We start from the raw sequence: 24,319 nt of genomic DNA on the forward strand, positions 1-24,319 counted from the left end.
ATATAAAGTGCTTTAGTTTATTTTCTAAAGTTTTCCCATTTTCTAGCATAAAATCTTTTGTAATGTGCTTCCCAGAGGACCCTCGTACAACCCCCTTGCGCTTTCCTGTAGGCTCTTTACCACTCATTTACATGTATGCCTGCTTTCTCACTTCGTTTTAGTAAATGCACAAATTTCGTAAATTCTGCAGGTAACAGAACGAGCATGCAAAGCATATTAAAATGTCATCGAGAAGAGAACTCTCAGTGTGAAAGCCACAACTTGACTGCCAGAGAGGCCCGAAGTCACATGCAGTTTAATGAATTACAGGACTAGCTAACCAATGAAACAGAGAACCCAAAAAAAACTCTGTGACTTGTTTGTCAAGCAACCGCTCATGTAAAATCTTCAGTAATTTGGGCCGGGCATGTGGAAAAAGCGACTGTTAGACTTTGTTACATCTGCATTCATTGAACCCAGTAAGCTTTTATAAGTGATCTCTGGAGAACCCGCTTCTGTAATTCTTCAGTGGATGCTTAATCTTTCCCTGTTGCCCATGAGACCTCCTTGTTCTGGCTTATAATGAGCCCCTTTAGCTTTGTTTGCCCGTTCTGCTATAGCACTTTATTTTATTGGCAGCGTGCAGGTTTTTTCAAGGCGTGAGCTAAAAACATCAGGAGTGTTTTCTTACTGTCCTGCAGGGGGAGACCGCTTTATTGCATGCTTGATTTATACCGTGGCGTTCTATCAGCACATCTGGTAGGACTTCTCCCCCCTTATATATTGGGGAGGGGGTGATTCCAAAATAATATAAAAAAAAAAAAGTCAAGGCGTGCCTCACCCTCTAGATGCATTTTCTTTTTGTATGAAGGGAAATTATCTAGAAAGCTTGGGCTGCCTTTATAGAGAGACCGATTTCTGCTGATATTACAATGTGTACCACCGAAGCCTGGGCGAGAACAATAAAATGGGTCATTTGAATTCAGTGCATGTACTCTAGGTGACAGAGCAGGGTACATAGATCCATGAATCAGTGGACTCCTATCCTTTATGTAGAGAATTTGCGGTTGTGTCTTTGCTTAGTGCTCTTGTTTGCTGCTTAACAATATGCACACTCAAGTGTATGGTGAAGAATAGAAAGCTGCAGAAGGTCTTATGTCACAGTCTGATGTCAAATGAGGATTGTGGCATACAGATGAGAATAACCCAGGAGCATAGACCATTATTTCTAAACTGTCTTTATGGCTGGTAGTGGTTTGTTTGTTTTTTTTTTCTTGCATTTCACATTTTGCCCTGGTGATAAAGACCATATATTAGAACACAATGAGGTTCTCAAATAAAAGCACTTTACTTGGAAAATTACACACTTACAGCATGTTGTTATGGGGCAGGTTTATAAAGTAACAGATACAGTATATACAAATAAGTGATGATTACTTCTGGCAACAAGATAACATGCTAAACAGAAAGTTCCTGTCATCAGTTTTCCCCATGGACAAATTCTGCAGATCTATACAAGTACTCACAATAATGCTTCGAGGTGAGACGGTCTACCTAACAATGCAAATAGAAGTGAAATGTCTGTGCATGGAGTCCCTGTGGTCCTGGAACAAGTAGCATTAAATCACTAGCTTCCATATAGAAATAATTTATATATGAAATTAAAGGGGGTTGTCCAGGACAGGTGAGTATGGGCTTGTTGTTTTTTTTTTTTTTTTTTTTGTCTTTTTTTTTTGGGGGGGGGGTGTTTTTTTTTTTCTTCTTCCCAGCCTCATATGACGAAAAAACTGGTTATGGTAGACAACCCCTTTTAAGTAACATTATAAAGATATGATCATAAGTTACAGCATCTATCACAGTTCAAAGCTGTATTTCTGCTGGTTGCTATTGGAAATCATCAACAAGCTTGTCTGACATAGCCACAACAGATGTAGTGAACTTCTACTGTGCATTGGGGCAGTTTACTGAGAAGGTAGAGATGCAAATACTGTATAACAAGTGCTGTAAAGTATACGCTGGAATACTGGAAGATATCTGCTGTGAGGCATATATAATTTGTGTATATTACAGGTTGTATATCTGGATACCCGTATATACTCGAGTATAAGCCGACCCGAATATAAGCCGAGGCCCCTAATTTTACCACAAAAAACTGGGAAAACTTATTGGCTCGAATATAAGCCGAGGGGGGAAATGCAGCAGCTACCGGAAAATTTCAAAAATTAAAATGGTCGGAGTTTTGGGTGCAGTAGGTGATGGGAAAGGGGAGGGGGTGTTTTGGTTGTCTGTCTGCCCCTTCCCTGAGCCTGAGGACAGTTTTTTTTTTCCCCCACTTGGGATTCAGCCTGGCTGAATATAGGGTATCTGCAGTGCTTCTATTAACCCCTTCCTGACGGAACAGGAGCACTGCAGATACCCTATATTCAGTAGACCAGGCACTGTCAGACACAGGGATACCTAATGTGTTTGTGTTTCACAGTCATTTTCTACTTTTACATGTATTCTAGGGAAAGGAATGATTTAGAACTTTTATTTTTATTTTTATTTTTTTTTTAAAGCTTCTTTTTCCTCCTCTATTTTATGGGAGTTTCTATACATTAATACATTTTTTTTTTTTGCTGACTCGAGTATAAGCCGAGGGGGGGCTTTTTCAGCACAAGAACTGTGCTGTAAAATTCGGCTTATACTCGAGTATATACGGTAAGTATAAACATCACAATGTATTTTACAACATAGTTGATTTTATGATTGAACTGTGAAATATTGTTTATAGGTGGTGATACGTTTTATAATAAATGCAACAAATTATGCTAGGTTCACTCCAGCGCTTGGTTTCCATTCGGCGATTCCATCCCAGAATCTGCTTGAAAAATGCAGAGATAAAAGTCCTACAAGCAGGAATTTTCTCTCTGCATTTTTCATGCAGATCCCATTGTGCTTTATATTTTTGAAGTGGATCGGGTTTCCATTTTTCCGGTCCACTTAGAAGAACAGAAACCCAAGCGTAGGTGTGACCCTAGAGTAAGTTCACATTGCCATCATTAATGTCTATTGTTCGGATCAGTTATACAATCAGTGCAGTGGACTAAGAGGAAGCAGACAAAATGACAGGTCATACGTGCTTTCGGGTTTCTGTTCATGAAGTCCGCTAGGGGACCCTACAAACAGAAACCTAAACTGCTTGCAGAAACCTATGAACCTGATAGACTATAATGGGGTCCGCTTGGTTTCCGCCCCAAAATCGTAGAAAAATACGGATAGAAAACTCCTCCTTGCCGGATTTTTCTCTCCACATTTTTTAAGCAGATTCAGGAATGGAAACCCTGAACATAGGCAGGGGCACAGGTGTGAACCTAGCCTGAGACAGATAGAGCACCCTCAGTCTGCATCATTCTTCATTCACTGTAATGTTAAAAACGAGGGAAAGTTTCTCCTGTCTTGCTTACGGTTTTGGACAGAAACCAAACTCTAGTGTGTAGAACTTTCTTCCATTAAATAAAGTAGGCACACAATGCGGAAGAAAGCTTAGCCAGCGTTAGTCATTCTTTCAGTTTTGCAATCCGTTATCTCGCTTATCCTATGACGGATCAGAAAGGTGGACTTGCAAGACAGCAGTGTTGTGCGTAGCCTTATATGTAATTGTATTTAATGCATTTATGTGACGTACACAAGGAAGCTTTGTGTCCTATAGACATGGACTTGTTGTGCACTTTATTCCTTTATACACCATTCCGTGGTAACTTAGTGAGTTTCTTCCATCAGCCACTGACTGGTTACATGAATCAACAATTCACGCCATTTAAGTTAGTGATCTTGTAAGAATATGACCCATAGTACAGCTAGTTTTCTATGCACCTAAAATCGTATGAAATAACACCTTGATGAAACACAACATGTCACTGTAGATGTTGTTCGTCTTCTGGTAGCAGATTCCACAGCAGTCACTCCATATTGCCTGTGAGATGGAGCCCAGAGAGGCTTGATGTGTGATGAGTGGAAATATCCTGCGGGCAGATTCATGTCATGAAGGACATTCACAATAGAAGCACATAACAAACCTTTCTGGGCACAAGTGATATTCTGTTATTTGTAACTTCACAACACTCTCCTTGTCTTCCTGTGTTTACGTCATGTGAGAAATCCAGCGCTTGTGTGACTGCAGAAACCAAACGTGGCGCTCATGCTGCTACCACATTGTAGAGGGAAGGATGTACACGGGAGATGGTAATAGCTGGTAAATACCCTCAGGTTAGCGGCTTCCAGAAGATTGACTGAAAACAAATTCCATTTGTTCAGTCGGGCTTCTGCTGTCACTTATGTATCAGTATGTCATGTAAACAGATGATATATTGGAGACCCAGAGGGATTTATTTAGTTTGCTTTTTGAGCAACTTACTGTTTATTCTTGCATCCTTAAATTCTAAATACCTTTATATTTATTTAATATTTACCAACTAGTCATAAAATGACAGACGTAATCTGTGTCAGGCTCTGTTCACACTACTGATATGTACGTTACTTTAGAGGTATGGAATAACTAATACACTATATGTTCATTTCCTTTTCATTCCTTACAAGGTCTAATGGCATACATGCGAACATCTAAATACCTAAAAGCAGGGCATTTTAAAGGTGTTGTTCAGGGAAAAATAAAGCATACCAGTGCAATGCCTGCAGTGAATAAGCTTTACTCCTAATAAATATGCAGGTCCCCCAGATCTACAATTATATGTGCAGAATGCAGCTGCAAGATCAGAAGTCTCGTTCTCCACCTAACCTGCTGATGTTCCAACTCTTGGTTACGTAACTTACTCTTCTCTACTCTTTAGACAAGCAGCAGGAGTAGAGCAAAGTGGATGATGTCACAGAGAGCTGGACCGCAGACACTTCGGGCACCTGTCTGTGCTCTTCAAATTTAAGTCATAGTGTTGGCGAAAAGTATTGGCACCCCTGCAATTCTGTCAGATAATACTAATTTTCTTCCAGAAAATGATTGCAATCACAAATTCTTTGGTATTTTTATCTTCATTTAATTTGTCTTCAATGGAAAACCACATAAAGAATTGTCAAAAAGCCAAATTGGATATAATTCCACAGCAAACATAAAAAGGGGGTGGACAAAAGTATTGGCACTGTTTGAAAAATCATGTGATGCTTCTCTAGTTTGTGTAATTAACAGCACCTGTTACTTACCTGAGGCACCTAACAGGTGGTGGCAATAACTAAATCACACTTGCAGCCAGTTGAAATGGATTAAAGTTGACTCAACCACTGTCCTGTGTCCTTGTGTGTACTACATTGAGCATGGAGAAAAGAAAGAAGATCAAAGAACTGTCTGAGGACTTGAGAAGCAAAATTGTGAGGAAGCATGAGCAATCTCAAGGCTACAAGTCCATCTCCAAAGACCTGAATGTTCCTGTGTCTACCGTGCGCAGTGTCATCAAGAAGTTTAAAGCCCATGGCACTGTGGCTAACCTCCCTAGATGTGGACGGAAAAGAAAAATTGACGAGAGATTTCAACGCAAGATTGTGCAGATGGTGGATAAAGAACCTCGACTAACATCCAAACAAGTTCAAGCTGCTCTACAGTCCGAGGGTACAACAGTATCAACCCGTACTATCCGTCGGCATCTGAATGAAAAGGGACTGTATGGTAGGATACCCAGGAAGACCCCTATGGCACTAGACTGCTTGACCGTGTGCATGGCATTATGAAGTCTGAAGACTACCAACAAATTTTGCAGCATAATGTAGGGCCCAGTGTGAGAAAGCTGGGTCTCCCTCAGAGGTCATGGGTCTTCCAGCAGGACAATGACCCAAAACACACTTCAGGTCAGCACTAGAAAATGGTTTGAGAGAAAGCACTGGAGACTTCTAAAGTGGCCAGCAATGAGTCCAGACCTGAATCCCATATAACACCTGTGGAGAGATCTCAAAATTGCAGTTTGGAGAAGGGACCCTTCAAATCTCAGGGACCTGGAGCAGTTTGCCAAAGAAGAATGGTCTAAAATTCCAGCAGAGCATTGTAAGAAACTCATTAATGGTTACCGGAAGCGGTTGTTTGCAGTTATTTTGTCTAAAGGTTGTGCTATCAAGTATTAGGCTGAGGGTGCCAATACTTTTGTCCGGACCATTTTTGGAGTTTTGTGTAAAATGATCAATGATTTGACTTTTTTTTTTTATTCTCTTTTGTGTTTTTTCATTTCAAGCAAAATAAATGAAGATATTAATACCAAAGAGTTTGTGCTTGCAATCATTTTCTGGAAAACAATGAGTATTATCTGACAGAATTGCAGGGGTGCCAATACTTTGGGCCAATACTGTAGGAGCTCTGGGGTACATGTATATGTATTATTAATAAACGGTACCCAGTTTGGGGACTGCACTAGTAAACTTAATTTTTGTGTTAGCCCTTTTAAAGCATCCTCTCCTTGTCCCACTTAAAATACTTCCCAAAATGCCAGTTTAAGAAAGCTAATATAATTTTTTTGGTAAACTGATTCACAGGACAGTCTTATAAAAATAAAGACTGTTGGTACCTATGCTGATAGCAATCTGTAGTACTCTAGGGATCCTATTCATTTTTGGGGACATGACTGAAGCTGGCAATATGTGCTGTTAGGGCAGAGGCAGTATGGCTGAGGCCTATAGCTGGCCATAGACTGGATACATGGTGTAACTAATTGTTTTAACTTTTCTTTTTTGTCAACTTTGATTTTATAAGTTTTCAATATAAGTCCAAAAATAATCGTCAGAAAATCAATGAGACAGACTAAATCCATGCAGTTTAGCATTAGGCATAATACAAAAATAGATAGGGACACAGTAATTTAGGAGAGCGTTGGGTTATCTATATCAATGCTTGTATCCAATAATAAAAAATTACAAAATAGGTTTACTCATATTAGTTCCTGGGGCTAATAAAGATTGCATTGTATTGGCAGGGCCCAGTAGAGGGGGTGGTATACTTTGTGCATGCCATTAAAGGGGTATTATAATGTGTTGGGGTCAGTAAAGGGTTTCAAGGGGTGTTATACTGTGTGCACAGTAAGGTCTCTTAACTGTACTCCTGATTTGTTGATGGGGAGACCCAGTCAAATGTTTTCTATGTGTCCTTGTCTTTCCTAGTATTTCCCTACATATATCTTTTGTACACATCCATGCAGGAAAGGCTGTCCGTAACTAAATAGGACTGCCCACTGGACTCCTAATCTAATCCTAAACTAGTTATACTGAATCTTTTTCCAGAAAACTCTACAATAATCTGTTCTGTAATGGCTGCATTTTTATGATGGGTTCCCTTTAAGGCATGGTGAATAGAGTGACTGACTTAACATGTCCTCCATCAACCCCTTAGTGTAGTGGATGAATGTTACCGGAGGCTCGAGTGTTTTATAAGACTTCATTGGAAGCTGTGGTCTTGGTGTAGTTTTTGATCTGGCCGTCAGTGTTTGAAATGATAACATCACATTGTAACTTTCTCATAACACATACCCAGACCGCGCCTACATGTTTGTTTTGGCAAACTGAAAATTACTCATGCAAAGTGGAGGTTCTTTTTTCTTTTGATATTTGACTGATTAAATATTAACACACCTTAACAGGTTCAGAGGACTTGTAAGAAGCAGAGGTTCACATGGTTGCTGAAACCCATTCCACAGGCACCATGTTATCACTTGGGTCATAGATCCAGGCTTGCTCATAAGAAGGACGTGATTGTGAATTATTTGAGACGATAAGGCAGTGAGTAAGCGGCAGAGCTCATGTGTAATAAGTATTGCTGATGGGAAATGTTGTAATTCAGTCTACAAGAGCTCGTATACATAATATATACATATACTGTACTTGAACCCAATCACTCTTTGCTCCAATGCATTTAAAACAACAAATGATGCAATTTTGCATATGTCCCACTATTTAGCATGTACAGTTTTTATACACACACGTGTTTCGTTGGTTACAGACTACAAACAAACCCTGTTTTGTAGTCTGATCCTGCAATCATAAGTTATTCCCTGCCATCTGCTTTGGCTTCTTGTTAACATACAGACAGTAAAGGGGCAGATGGATGTAGTAAATCTGGCCGTAGCTATCGGCTCAACACTCATGTCTGAGTACAGGGGAGGAATGTAGGAAGTGGCAGATCTCCTGGAGAACATAGAGTTAAGGTACAAGGAATCTACCACTATGAATATTGCTTCTACACTGCTTATATGTTGTTGTGAAGGTGGTTATTGATATAGTGGTCATATCTTTTTTGTGTCAAAGTGAAGTCATGTGCAGAGAGAACCAACGTATGAGATACGTACGAGAATAAGCCAATTGGTATATCTATAGAGTGGCTGCACTTGTACCATTCTGATATATGTACCATAGAGGCAAGGTAGGCAGTAGCTACGGGGCTCGTAAAGGGAAGGGACCACCAGATTCCCTTCACAAACTTTGATTTCTTTTGATGTCTGGCTGTCCAAGTATCAAAAATCACTTTCCCTGCTTTGTTTATTGAGTTTTCTGATACAGTCTGTCAGCTATGTCCCAGTCAGAACATTATTAACCCTTAAATTAAAAAGCAGCAGTAATTCTGTGTATGGTCGAGTAACGGAGGCTGTGGAGAAAAAGGTTATTATAAAGGTTTCTGCCTGTGAGCAGGACTTGTGGGCTCCGTAGGCAGAGGCAAGCACACTATTGTAATTGTGAATGAGGGTTTTTAATGTTACTTTTTTATTCAAGAGAAAATACATTATTCTGCAACCACAGGCTTTCTTTACCCAAAAAAAGGGGTACCCAATTTCAACTATGTGGCCCCTTGATTTCTGTTCCTGCCTATTTGGTAGGCTCTGAATCTCTTCTGGAGTTTGCCTTTTTCATTTTTTAAGCAATGTACTTGTAGTGTATACATTGGGGCAGTGAGAACAGTTTCGGTGGATTGTTATTCTAACTAGAACAGTGGCTGTATTTTCCTAGGCCTTAAGGTGGCATGGCGGTGCGGTTATATGGAGCCTATCCCACTGGAGAACCATCTGCCCCTTCCTCTAATAAGAATAATAGAAGTGATGGAGAAAACTACAGAATTGGGTTCCATCAATCCTGTTTGATGTTTACAGCCTCAGCTATTCATTGTTGACTTCAGAAATGATTTGCTGGTCCCAGTAAGACAGGTGTCCTCATCATTAAAAAATAAAAAAAAATCACAATTGTCAGCCCAGTTGTTGGTGGCTTCACAGAGGTTGCAGATTTGATTGGCACAAATGCTAAATTTCCCTACTGGCCCTGAAGTATTGATGTGCTGTGCAGCATGGGGCCGACATTTTCTGCTCTGCTCACCTTGCCCATGTCTATTTATCTGCTATATATAGGCGGTTCAACATTGTGACAGTAACACATCCTCCACTGACAAGTAACCACATGTTCTCACTTACAAGGGCATTTCTTCAGTTTTTCCCCTACAGTATTACCGTAAGCAGTGTAACAATTGTACTGGGAAACCATGTGCTGTAGAAATGCAGCAACCCAGAAAAGCAGAGCCTGTTGTCAACACACTGCTACACTTGTAACACTCAAAGGACTGTTGTGTATTGGAGTATACTGTAGATCCTGCACTAACTGAGACTATGACCATGAGTATAAGACTGTCTACATACAGTAGGTCCATGAATGAGGCATGTATACGGAACTTACTGTATGCATATCTCCTAACCTTTACATTAGGAACAACTAATGCCCCACGTGTGTGTACATATACACATACATATATATATCTCAATAAGTAGCATTATAGTATTATAATAAAGTAAAGGGGTATATTGTGAGGCTTATTGTTTTTTTGCATTAATATTAATATTTCAGATTTAGCACAGGATCCAGCACTCAAGAAATATGATGCTGTTCTGCAAATCATTTTCATAGTTGTCCAGCAGTGAAAGGGTCTTAATGGGATTCCTTTGAGGTGTCAGGAGCGATTCAGACAGCAGCTTTATCTGCACTAGATAGGATTCAAGCAGTTAAACACATAAGCTTAACTCCGGTTTGCATTGAGGTCAGCAGGCTTTATTTCGGCACAGGGTGCTGGAATTAAATAACATTTTAACAATGTAAGTCGTTACCTCAGAAACAAATGCACGGCTTGGGTTAGTGATACCCTCTGAGGAATGTCAGATTATATAGCAAGTGCGCACGACCCTCCAATCACATCTCAAAGATTTGCATGTTGGGTCCTGTTATCTGAGCAACCGAAATCTGTTTTAATGCAAATCATGTGGAACCCGTTCACTACTTATGTAAATTAGGGTCTGTTCAGCCTGATAACATCAATTTATGGAGCATGGCGAGATTTCAGGTCTTTTATTTACTGGTTCTTTTAATTCATGGTATGTTACCATAGGACAGTCTGGTGAGATTCTACCAGTTGTACCACACACGAAATGCGCTGAGACTTGTAGTTGATTTATTTTACATAGATTAGGAATACATCTGATATATTCCCTGCTTTTTACGGGACATTGGAATGGGTCACATATAAATATGTATGTTCAGAGAGACAGGAAGAACACAGGAGGATTTAGCAGCATCTATTACCATCTATACTATGTATTGGACAAAGGTTGGAAACAGATATGACATTTACCTGGTAGATAAGTCAGCTACTTTATATCAAGCAATGCCACCATATAACATGGAAGTTGTCAGGCTGAAGTGTATTGGGCTAAAAAGCTTAAAGGGATTGTCTGACAAATTAAAATTTTCTTCATGGCTGCAAATCATTTAAATAAGGAAAAAAAATACTGACTTATCAAAATGCAAAAATTTGAATTTTTGGGCAGATTTGCTGCAGTTTTTTAAAGAAAGTCAAGAGGGGCTTCAAACGGAATGGGTAAGGTAAGATTAAGAAAGGAAAAAAATGCAGCAAAACTGAAACAAAAAATATGACCTATGGCCTCACACAAAGCATATTTGTTGCAGAATTTCTTGCAATGAAATTTCTTTTTCTGCAGCATTTGCTTGGATTTTTACAAACCCCATTCAGATGCTGACAGACAATTCCAGAAATCCTTCATATGTAATACTCTTAAGGGTCAATGCACACTGAGTTTTTCAGCGATTTAGGAGAAGAAAAAATACGCTTGAGGAATTAGGAAATGTTTTTTTCCTCCAGAAGTGTATAGACCTTTAAAAAACGCTAGCGGTTTTTCCGCCTCCCATTGACTCCCGTTGGGGTTTTTTTTAGGCGGAATGCACCTAAAGAAAGGTCATGTCGCTTTTTTTTTCCACTAGCAGAATACATAGAACTCTATGGTGAGGCTTTTTTGGAGGTGGATTCTAACGCAGATTCAGCATCAAAATCCTCTCCAAAATACTCTGTGTGCATTGACCCTTAGGCTTTGTGCATATGCAAACGTGTTTCTGAATTTTGAGGCAGTTTTTATCCTCCCATTGGAATAGGTGAAATCTGCTTGAAAAACCACTTGTAATCTGTAGTGCCTGCAGGTAGCTTTATAAAGGACCTTTCATGTCCTTTACAAAGTAGTATGATATATACTGCTGCAAAGCTGACAATGTGCCGAGTTGAGCACACCTTCAGTTTTTCCAGTACCATTAGTTTCAGTTACTGAAACTTCCAGCTTAGCGTCATCGCTGGATGAGGAGGAAAGCCCCACTCCACAGCACAACACTATAGAAGTGTACTACCTCACTACCCAGAGATGATACTGTGAGGCCAGCCATAAACTAGCAGCACTGATATCTTTAGCACTGGGGCATATATTTGGAAACCTGATTTCAGCATGCTGCCAGCTTTGATCGGTATATAACGTGCTACCTCATAGAGGCCATGAAAGGTCCTCTTTAAATAAAGACTTATTCCCAAGTCAGCGTTTCAGGGCTGAGAAGGGAACAGCCCCGTGTCTGCCTCCCTGAGTTCTACTCTATTTCCTCAACTCCCATTGATCTAAATGGGAGCTACAGAAACAGTACAGCATAGTGAGCTCTGTTACTTCCTGAACTCCTGCTCTGCTTTGCTGTTTCCACATCTTCTATTCACCTCTGTGGGATTTACAGAAATGGTGTAGAACAGCTGCTTTTGTCTCTTTTCGTAACTGCTATCCTGGTGGGCAGGAGCACAAACCACACTATTCCCATCTCGGCCATGTGAGAACAAACATGTCACATTGAAAAGTCAGGCCAATCTCCATATAGATATTTGTAGGAAAAGAAAATTCTGTATAACTTGTCCTTTATTCAATATGGCTTGGCTACAACACTGCGTGTCTTGGGCTAGTTTCACACTAGCGTTCGGGTCTCTGTCATTTAGGTCCACACCAGAAAGACGAAGACCCTATCTGCTTATAAGCAGTCACCTGCAGAAACCCATGGGCCTCATAGAGTATAATAAGGTCCATTGGTTTTCTGCCACTTTTATACTGAAACCAGTAGAAAATCTTCTGATTTTAAGTGCAATCTTCAGCAGAGTCTCATATGCTGATGTGAACCTAGCCTTATGCAGCAGCACATCTCAGATATATTACGTGACTAAATGTTTGCGCAACTGTTTTAAAATTTTGATTTGGCTGTTTCCAAAAAAAAACAAAAGAAAACAACCAAATTGCAGCTATGAATAGAATACAACAGTGGAGTTCAACCCCCAGGTACATCATGCTATATAGCCATCTTTCACTAGTGTAGTAGCCCAGCACTCTGGATTCTGAAGGGCTTGACTATCGATTATCTACATATCGCAGACATGTCACACGTAGCAGTCTGCATTGCAGTCTATGAATGCAAAGTCACGTTGTAGTTTCACCACATTGGCAGATATTGGATGCAGTATTGCAGTTCAACACTCTGATATTCATGTTCTGTAAAACATGTTGACTTGTAGCCATAGCTTAAACTGTCTGCTTCTTCTGGGCTTAAGTGTCTGTTGGGCTGTCCTACCAAGTGATTGAATGTCATTCTGTATGACCATGCAAAAATCGCTTCTAGCCACCATGTAGCTCTAGGTACACAGTAACCAGCTGTCCAACACGAGGCGCATTTCAGGCCATTTTTAACATGTAGTTTAAGCGACATGACCTTTCTTCAGGCAGATTCCGCCTGAAAAAAACAACGGGAGTCAATGGGAGGCGACAAAACCACTAGCGGTTTTTGAAGTCTTTTTTTACATGTTTTTTTTTTTTTTTGCAAAAACTTAAAAAGCCTCAAAAAAAGCTCCAAAACCCGCTTCAAAAAACCATTTACTAATTCCTGAAGTGGATTTTTTCCTTGCCAAAATCCTTGCCAAAAATCTCTGTGTGCATTGACCATAAGAGCTGTATGCTTGCTTTTTTAAGGAGAATCCTTCTTTATTTGGAAAAGGGGACAGCAATCATACTGTATCAGCCAGTAGCCTTTTTATTTGGGAGTTTTTACCATTAGCAGAAAAAAAGCAACTTACATTATGTGGTCTATCTATTTTGATGACCTATCCTAAGGATAGTTCATTAATATCAGATCTGAGGGGTTCAACACCCAGCAATTAGCTGTTTTCAACAGCTGATATACAGAGAATGGAGCAGGATGCAGATAGCTCTGTTCTCTTTGCACTAGTGGACCTGAGTTACTGGAGCTAAGCTCCCATTCAAGTGATCTGCAGTACCTGGTCTGGCCACTATACAGAGAACAGAGCTGTGTGGATTCTATGTGTGTCAAACTGCTGAGAACATCTGATCATCGGGGATCCCAGGTGTTATACCCCCACTGATTTGATATTAATGACCAATCCTTAGGACAGCAATATCCTTAGGTCATCAATATTTTTAGCCTGGAAACCCCCTTTAACGCTTGTGTATTGTTGACAGGGCATTAAAATTGGGCATATTAGAGATGATCTAGCCTTAGAAGACAATCACTGTTCTTGTATAGTACTATGGTCAGTGGGGTCATTTTTAGTTTTAGTCTCCAGGTATATATATATATCTCTTTTTTAAGATTTATACTCCTGTCCTGTTGACTTTCCTGCATTATATTCTGCTTTTCTACATTTTCCATCAGCATCCCATCTGCTGACCTTTTGCTGTGAACAATAGTAGTTTAAGACTGTGCGTCTCTTTAGAAGCAGGGCTGCAAATTAGAGAGCGCAGGCAGTGAGCTTTGTGGAGAGAATTACAGGATCTTCATTTGCTGTGTTTGAGTGATGTGGCAGATCTCATCTGTGCAACCATTTTGTATGTGTTGCTCAGGGACATGCAGATGAACGAGTGGCAGCTAATGCATTACTGAGTCACGTAAACTCCATCTGCTGTCCGTGGTGATCAGCCTTTTCACCAAGAAGAAAAAGAGGCTTTTTGTATTCTGTCCAACAAACACTCGCTGCTGTATATATTCTTTTTGAGCTTTTATTTTCTGTGTGCTTAGCAGCCGAAAGCTCATCCCTACCTACATTGCCTAGTTCAACATTATACATTGTGAAAGGGTAAATAATTGTCCCGCGATGCAAATGACATGGACAATACAGTTACATTTGCCTCCGCTGGTACAAAAGCCACTTTTCTCTTGTTTTTTCTTTTTCTTTTGATACTGTATAATTTCACTTAGTTGTTAATGAAATGTCTGGTAATGTATAGAACGCTCACATAAATTATACTGGTTCCTGTAGTAACATCTAGTGGAAAGAATCTCATCTCTACTGACTTCTAGCAAAGTTAGTTACTAATAAAGTATTAAGTGGGGAAGTTGCTGAAACTGGTACAAAAATTACCGAAGGCTACAGAGCACTGTGTCTGTATATTGCTACAATACAATATTAGATATTTAGGCTTTACAACCCCAATACATTGAGCATGTGAGTATTATAGTAGACTGTTCTGGGGATAGCTGGATTATACTGTACACTGTCTTCCAAGTGAATTATTTGTACATACAGTATACAGACATTGGAATGATGTTATTGTGGTTACTTGGGCATCCCAAACTGCAATAAAATAGTTTATAAGTAACTAGGGGTTGTCTGTTAGGGAGGGATAATAATTTGGAGAATATACTATATCAAGCACATTCAAGACCCATGCAAATAGGGCAACATAGTGACTATGCACAGGACCTTGAATTGCAGAGAAAATGTGGGTTAAACAGTAAACCATTTTGCTTATATGAAAGTGAATAAAATCCTATAATTCTCTTCACAAACTGTCAATAGTTATAGTCTTTACATCCTAAGGTAATATCTCATACCCCAACCAGTCTCTTTCAGGCTCTTGGAATGTGGCTGTCCAGCTGTTGGTAGATTCATATACTGCTGCGCCATTGACAGTGTGGATGTCGTAACAAAACTTGGCACTGTATTAAGAAACATATACCTGGCAGTTGGTGTCAGAGGGTTAAAACATAAAATCAGGTGATAGAAATCTGGTTCACAACCTAAGAGTCTCAATAAAATTGCAAAAACGCTTGTATCTGATGTATATTAACCCTTTAGCGCTGTAATGCATTATAGCTTTAAGCCAGGAATATTGTATCCCACGCTACATTTGAGCCTTCATAGCTTTCTTAAAATTTTATTTCAATGTATCTTTACAAGAGCTTGTATCTTGTGGGTACATATGACTATTTTCTATCTGTTTACTTTTTGTTTATTAAAATCATTTGAATGCTGTGATCAATGCTGACTGCAGCACCCAAAGGGTTAAAAACGACAAGTATGCTCTCTAATAAATTAGGGTGGTGATGTCATGAACAAAATTCCATGGTATCCCCTATCCTAGGGTCTTTTCAAGGCCGGTTTTATACCAAGGGTGCCCCTGGGCAAAATTAATAGCAGGGTTCCAAATACTGTTCTACCAACAGTTCCATCATGTACAGTGAATTAAGAAGGCAGCTCCAGCACTTCTAGTGGCAACTCCTTTAATAATGCCTGTTTTCTGCCCCCAAAACAGTAGTAATAAACCTCATTTTCCCACACGCAATTCAAATGACCACCTTTATACCACCTAATAGATTTGTACACCCACTCATCACTTAGTATAGCGCCCCCCCCTTATAATTAATAGTTCCTGCTTATAAAAGTGCACTCTTATCATGAATAGCCCCGTTATAAATAGCCCACTTAACCATGTCTCCTTCACTGAAATCTTACATTTGTGCTGATTATTCAGTGTTACTGAGTATGTTCCACTGTATCATTATTCCCTATAGTTCTGTACAGGACTGTATGGGGAATTACACAGCCATAGAGCACTACACATATGTGCAAGATTATAGTGAGGGAGCTGTGATGCAGCAGGAATTTTGAGCCCCCCTCCCCCAACAGTTTAAAGCTCCGCGTATATAATGCTCAACCGTGCCATACACAGTATAAAATGGTCCTCTGAGCCCCCCCCCCCCATAGTGGCCCCAGTATAATGCTCCATAGTGGCCTCACAGGATAATAGATTCCCCACACTGCCCTCCAGTATAAAGCTCCAAAGTGGCCCCACTTAGTATAATGCTTCACAGTGATCTCATACAGTATAATTATCTCCCCACAGTGGCTTCACATAGTATAATATGCTTCCCAGAGCCTGCCTCCCGCCACAGTATAATGCTTCGCAGTGGCCCCACACAGCATAATATGCTCGCCACAGGCTTCCCCCAGTATAATGCTCCACAGTGGTCCCACACAATATAATATGCTCACAATGGTCCCCACAGTGTAATATGCTCCCCACAGTGGCCCTACACAGTATAATATGCTCCACATTGGTCCCACACAATATAATATGCTCACCAGTGAGCATGAGCATATTCTTTCTCTCCATGCTTACAGTGAGCTGCATGTGTTCCCCTGGACACTGGCTGAAATAAGAGCTGCTAGTATGTGCAGCTTCATTTCAACCAGTGATAACTCTAACCCTATTGGCTTTAAAATCAGACCAAAATTATAGTTCTGACCCCTACTTTGCTCAAACCCATTTAGGAGATGGGCAAGACATTTGTTTAAATCACCTGTTATTTTAATGTGGCTCTCAATGTGAAAAAAATAAATAAATCTTAAACCTTTTTGTTTTAACTGTACTTTATCTATCCTCCTCTCTTTTTTGTGTGTCAATCACAGTGTAATTCATATGAAATATTGCTTTGTAAGTATAATTCGGGTAAATCTTTTGGGGGTGAAGTCACAACTGGTCCTGGTGCCTGAGATGGCAGAAATACTCCCACTGGCCCATAAGAAGATATTAATATTATAAATGACATGTGGAAGTTGGGACATGTTAGACATTGTATTGGGCCTAGGAGCTTCATGTTTTATTCATGTATTTATCTAAATGTAAAATGCCTCCAGACCCAATAATAGTGCTATGTAGGGACCTTTAATAAGGCAGAACTTACCTTAATGGCCATGAAGCAAGGGAGAGGTGATCATCTTTTTATGGATATACAATTCAGCTGACAAGTGTATCTGGGTGGGTCTGACTTGTCAGATTTGCTAACAGACAGCCACAAGTGCTCTAAATGTCTTTTTAACATTGCTGCCCAGTGTTGCCCCTTTAGCCATGAATGACATTTCCATCCTGGTAAATTGGTTCCATTTGCATATCCATAACATTATTATTATTATCTCTGTATTGCTTCATTGGTTTGTGGCCACAAATGTACGTTTCTGCCCCTATTAAAGGCCCATACATAGCGCTATTTTTGGTTTGGGAGGCATTTTGCAGCCGATAGACTCCCTTTAAATCTCTGCTGAGTTTGCTCATGGAGCTAATTTATCTTAATATGTAATTGTAAGTCCAGGAGCATATTATTCGATATATGTATATAGTTTGAGAAGCACTTGTCATTTTTAGGTCACAACTGACATCCTTGAATATAATTTACTTATGAGCTGCATGGCAGGGCTTGTGTATGCTTGAAGAAGCTACATTTTCACAGCAGGAGACCAAATCAAAATGAAGTAGTCAGTTGCAGGTGCACAGCCATAGAAGGGAGCTATTTACCCTGAAGCTGGAAAGCCTGGGCCAAGAAAGCAAACGCACACACACACACACTCTTGTATTTCTGCCAGAAGTATTCAGAAGGGGACCAAATAATGGTTATTCAGTTGCCTTTAATGAGATGCATTGCCCACTGCTCAAAGACTGAGGCGCTTTCTTTTCTTATGCTAATTCGGCACCATTAGAGCCTGCCCGTCTGTAACTTTTATAGTACTGTACTTAATCCATCCTGCTCACTCAGCCCAAAAACCAGAGCAGCAGCAAATGGCAAAAGGGCGACTGCCTGCATGGGATACATCTGTTGCGTAGAGCGAACATTAATTCCTGCATCATGCATGTGTACTGAGGCTTGGGGAGGATGAAGATTTCATTTCAATGAGTTTGGAAAGACCATCTTGCAGCAGAGATATGAGGCTGTTGCTTAGTGTCTTTCTTCATTTCCCCTAAACAGCCTGCGAATGTCTTATTTATGTGTAAAGTGAATCACAGAAAGCAATTCATTTTCTACTATTCCGCTGATGGAGGCAAAACTTGTCTTAAGCGGGTTATTTATTAAGCTCTAAAATAGAATTTATTTCCACCATACTGAATCTATTATTTACGTTCAGACGACTTCTCTGAACAGCATATGCTGCCAGTCTAAAAGTTTGGGTTCCTGTGTGTTTTTATGCACATTTTAGTGTAGTATGAATCTATCTATCTATCTATCTATCTATCTATCTATCTATCTATCTACCTACCCATATCTAGTGTATATTATATTGTCCATATACATTACATGACATTAAGAGAATGCTTATTGCCATGATTTATGCTGACGATTCCGATTTCACCAAATGTTGTTATACAAAATTATACAATTTTTTAAAAACTTTGTTTCGATTCCTTGTGAATTACACGGCATACATATCTGTGTTAGACATGTGGTGGATCTAATTATGATTACATGCAATTAATCAGAAGTGTCTTCTAAGACCTTATTCACACCTTAATATTTTGCATCAGCGAATGCAAGGTAAGGTAAAAAAAAATCAGGAGCAGGTTAAAAACACAGAATAAGTGCAAATCCACATTTAGTAGATAATGGCAGAGCTTTCATTATGGAAAGAATGTATTTTCACTAACACTAGCAGGTGGACTGTAGTAAACGTATTGTTTCTTGTTCCTCGCATAGTCTACATGCACTGAATGAATGCTTTGCGTGGCCTGTGCAGTAGCTTTACAATGTATTTAACACTTCTAGTCATATAATGTACTTTCCACATGCATGTGTAACATTGTAACAGCTATCTTCATTACTTGTCTAGATGTCATGTAACATGAAGGCAGAGAGAGGATGTGTTAAAGGATATGCCAGTGGTGGTGCCGGAGCTGCTGCTACTGATATCTTTATACATCTTTAACATTCAATATCATTGCTTCGTATGATGTAGAATAACAATTTAACATATGATAAAATGTCTTATCATACCAATTTTCTGTGTCATCTTGACATTGTCACATTTGAGATACTTTGCTAATGTATTTTTGGTATCTGAATTCTGGGAACATGGCCAAATAGAAAGTGCTGAATGAACCCTGGATAGATATTACCGTCCTATATGACATAGAATTGAAATATGTCGCATTACATTAGGCTGTCAGCCTGAGATAGTGATCGTAATATGGACATAGTCTGAGGCTCTATGCCTGTTACATGTTGTATGTGAAACTAATGGACACTTGTTAGGAAGTCGTCTTTCCTTTACCACTTGCACAGCCCATCTGTCAAGGTGACTTTTAGACTGTAGATATCTATGTTCCTGTTGGTGGAATAGCATTGAACTGTAGCCATAAACAAATCATGGACACTATGATTTATTTATTTATTTTTTTATGTAGATTGTGAGCCCCATATAGGGTTCACAATGTACTTTTTTCCCTATCAGTATGTCTTTGAAGTATGAGATGGAAATCCACGCAAACGCAGGGAGAACATACAAACTCCTTGCAGATGGTTTTTTTGCCCTTGGCAGGATTTGAACTCAGGACTCCAGTGCTGCAAGGCTGAAGTGCTAACCACTGAGCCACTATGAATCTTGTATATTTCACGTATACATATGAAGAGTCAGATGGAACAACGATCAAGGTCCAAAAACGTAAATTTTAAGTAAAGTCAGTTTTAATATTTGGAGACTTATAACTCTACTTCTTATACGCTGTATTTGCAGGCCTAATATAAACGTGGACTTTGATTGCTTTTCCAACTTTTAACTGGCAGCCTATAGGTTCAAGCGCCATACACTACAGGGCGCCATCATCTCAATTTGACAAATTTTAGGACCTTGATCGTTCTTCCATCTGACTCTTTATATGTTTTATGCCAATGAAAGTATAAGCTACTCTTCAATCCTCGCAGATTGTTTGGCAGTTCTCTAGGCTGTATATGTACATCTTTGTCATCTGCCCCTAGAGATGATCTTGGTTGGCAATGATCTGGATGTGACGGAGCCGCCATGTATTAAGTACTATGGGCAGATCACTGGGTGGTATTATTAATGGGTATGAACTCTCTAGGAAACTATTTATTGGGGCTCTGTGGCACACACAGCTCGTATAACATGCTATTTAACACCATTGTCATTGATACCTCTGCATTAGGTCACATTTTGGGCTTTTGGTATATAGTACTTTACCAGACCATTGCTTTGGCAGAAAAGGTCAGTCTTTCTCCTAATGGTAGATGTAGCACTTTAGTTGTGATCATTTTTGGTCAAAAAATATTCCATAATCTTTTTGGTCTGCTAGTTATTACAGTTTACCACCCATCATATATGTAGACTGTTTCATGTACCACCATACAGGCTTCTCGCTTTGTAAGGAATAACTGTATTTTCTGAAGCATGTGCCTGCTTATTTTTGGATGGATCTGATTTTCCGACAGCTCTATAAATGCCATAGATGGCAGTAATGTATAGAGCCTCTGCACTATATAAAAATATTTCCTTAGCTATGAATTCTGAGGTCAAGGCCTGTGCTCTGTGTGATAATCCCACATATGAAACTTTATAGCCTCCAACCATTGTAAAAGGTATTGCATGCGTTAATTGAATACATTTGTACGTGCTCAGATAATATATGCAATTTGCAATGCTTTTGATCTCAGGCAGAGGACAAACTAGAAAGTTAATCTCAAATAGTATGATCTCGGATGTGACTGTGCCACTAATCCCGAATTGTTTGAACTGCAGTAGTTGGTATACATTTCACAAGAGTAAATGCGTTTTGTCAAGTTATTTCCAAACATTTTATTATTGGTGTTATTCCTGGCAGTGGAGCATACTGTTACCCTCCATGTAGTGTGAGCTGGGAGCAATGGCTTTAGGATACAATATTTTCAGCATACAGTGGTCTTTGTATCTAGAAACCAGACTCAACATACAATACTGGATTGAAAGTTCATTTCATTGGTTAAACCCCCCTATTAGTCAGTGCATGCACTGACTGACTGACTGACTGACTAGTAGCGCCTCTCTACATTATAGTGCGGTACTACACATTTTGTCAGAGGTATAACTTGAAGCTTCTGCAAAATTTGTAATGAGGCCCCTACCCTACATTTGGGGCCCCTTCAGGGTCCAGCCCTTTGTAGCCACTGCAGCCTCTATAGCTACATACCCGAGTTCTATACTTATCTTTATCTTTTCTCTTTATCTATAAGTAACTTTTTTGGAGAGAAGCTCCATGTTTTATTTATTTAAGTTCAAAGTATATTCTTTTCAGGAAATGCTCCTGTTCTCATCATAGAAAGTGATTTACAGCCTTCGGCAGCTCTCTGGGGCTGTGTAAGGATTTCCTATATCTCTAATAGTGGTCTGATTAATTTTGTGTAATAATCATCTTTATATTTTTGGTGACACTTTGTGGATCATCAGAACCAATTTCTAGTTTCACATATATATAGAAAGTCCAGAGCAGTACAGCCAACAATCTATAAGTAAACTATAGTTGCAAATCCTTAGGAAGACAGTCACTGGTAATATTAATATAGAGAGCAAAAAGGACTTCACTGGTTCCAATAACTGGTGTTTTTATTCCAAAGTTGCAACATTTCGGTCCTAACCAAACCTTTCTCAAGCTGAGAGTGATTCCACTTGGGACTGAAACGTTGTTACTTTGGAATAAAGACACCAGATGTTGGAACCAATGGAGTGCTGCTGTTTTGTCTGTCCATCGATATAATTATATACTGTGTGTGTATAGATAGATGGATATATATATATATATATATATATATATATATATATATATATATGTGATATGGGATGAACTTCCCAACTCCATTACAGCTGAATGGGTTAATTCTATCCCCATCCATTTTAGCAGATAAATGCTCAGCTGTCAATATTCTTGGAGTTTCATGCTCACCATCTCGTAACTCTATCATGTTCTCTAGGCATGGCTATAAATCGCCGTGTGTGGTATGCATTGTGAGGGTCATTGCTGGAACACAATCATAAAATAAATATGTCCAGCAGGTTCAAAAGAAAATGTAACTAGTAAGCCACAGTGACTTAGCTGAAAACTCTGGGATCAAATTGCAATGCCTAGGCCCTCCACCTAGTAGGTGAGAGCCTCCCACTGTATGGGTTATATCACACACTATCATATATAATGTATATACAATGTGGTAAATATTTGTTTAGCGAGATGCTTTTTATAGTATGACTACATCGCTATGCAGCTAGTAGGAGATCACATCACCTTCTGCATGTCATTCTGATGACAGAACATCTGTTTTATGTTGCCTTAACCATGATGTCCTAATGGACCGTAATGTCTAATATCGACTCTTTATTTCTCTTACAGATCGGTCAAAGACAGCAAGTTTTAGTGACCGAGGAATCTTTTGACCTTCAATACTATGTAGCCCACAATCGCTTCTATGAACAGGTAAATAGTATACAATACACAACCTGGGACAGAGGATAGACATGCTGTAGCAACTTATGGACGTATACTGTATCTTAAAGCCACCATAGTTTTAGATTCTCCCAAACCATAGTAGTTCCTGAAAGCAAAAGTAGGAATGGGACTGGTAATACACATTAGATAACTGTTGACGCCAACTGATCATGACAATAGGGGTGTTTTTTGTATCCCAATTTCAATGAATCAGTGGTTGGAAATGCGCCGTCCTGTTCCATTTAGGACTGCTGAAATACTTTACTCTGTCTAAGGCAGATCCATTGAAATGAATGAAGCAGGGGCATGCATTTCCATCCATATTTTAATTGTTTCGTAATTTTTGGATTCAGGGATACCTAAAGTGTTTATTTTTGTTTTATTTCCATTTGTAATCTTGGGATTGAGGAGTAATCAGAAGTTATATTTTTTTTTGTATTTTTTTTTTTTTTTTTTAAAGAATTTTTTAAAACTTGTATTTTTAAGAGGTATGAACACTATGGGTTCTTATACTAATTTAATGCAATATATTTCAAAAAACAATGGTGACATTTGATTATGCCTTGTATGCTATTTTTTTTGGTGTGATGTGCATAGAAAGTTGCACACTTTTTGTGTGAATCTGTTTTTGCTCAAAAAACATTGCACATTTTTACTTTCTTAACCCAACTTCACCACTTTCTTAAATCTTCACTAGCTTTCAGAGAATGTGTATTTATATAAATGATGCACATTCTCCCCACAGTGCCACAGATTTGATTGTTCATAAATCACCCCACTAACTTTTATTACATGCTGCCTATAGTAGTGTAATAGATCCATAGTAATGACAAGTCGGGAGCCTTCTGTAGGCTCCCAGCTGTAATGGCAACAGATGACGTTCCAGGATCGTCGAATGGTGCGTGGTGAACAATTTGTCATTGTGTCATGGTCGGATTTAAAGAGTTAACATCCATGACCATGTGCTGCTGTGTGAGCTGCATTATACAGCCAGCAACTGCCTTTGTATGAAGAAGGCTCATAACACCCCTTGTGACCAATGACCCATATGGTTGTCCATGAGATAGCTATGTGTACAGACTAACTGCTACAATGTCTCCTATAGACAATGCATTGGGAAACTTGAAATTCTGATTTTACCGCTCACTCAGAAGGAGCAGTGTAGTATAGGGCATTGTAGAGCAGTACTGAATAGTGTGGACAGAAGTAAAACACTTGGCTTAAGAGAGGAAATGCTCAACTGCATCAGCCTTTGTTTGCCTGTGCCTTTGCTTCTCTCACTTGTTCCTCCTCTATACTGTATAAACTTATATTGGCACATGTAACCTGATACTTTAGTAAGCAGACAGTCCATCTTGGGAGACCAAGAAGGATTCAGCAGAGATTTTAGTGTGTGTAAACAGTTTATGAGGAGTAGAACAAATGTTTGCTAGTGTAGGTGGGGTGATGTTTTG

General features: G+C 39.3%; 1 protein-coding gene across 1 annotated transcript in view; it reads left to right on the plus strand.

Moving 5' to 3' along the window:
- Positions 1-24,319, plus strand: part of CDKAL1 (CDKAL1 threonylcarbamoyladenosine tRNA methylthiotransferase) — a 538,831-nt gene that overhangs the window by 476,677 nt on the left and 37,835 nt on the right. The window contains exon 14 of the mRNA XM_075270938.1: positions 22,770-22,853. Within this exon, the coding sequence (XP_075127039.1) occupies positions 22,770-22,853 (84 nt within the window). The remainder of the gene's footprint in view (positions 1-22,769; positions 22,854-24,319) is intronic.

This window comes from Leptodactylus fuscus, chromosome 4, assembly GCF_031893055.1.
Source record: "Leptodactylus fuscus isolate aLepFus1 chromosome 4, aLepFus1.hap2, whole genome shotgun sequence".
NCBI classification, from domain to species: Eukaryota; Metazoa; Chordata; class Amphibia; order Anura; family Leptodactylidae; genus Leptodactylus; species Leptodactylus fuscus.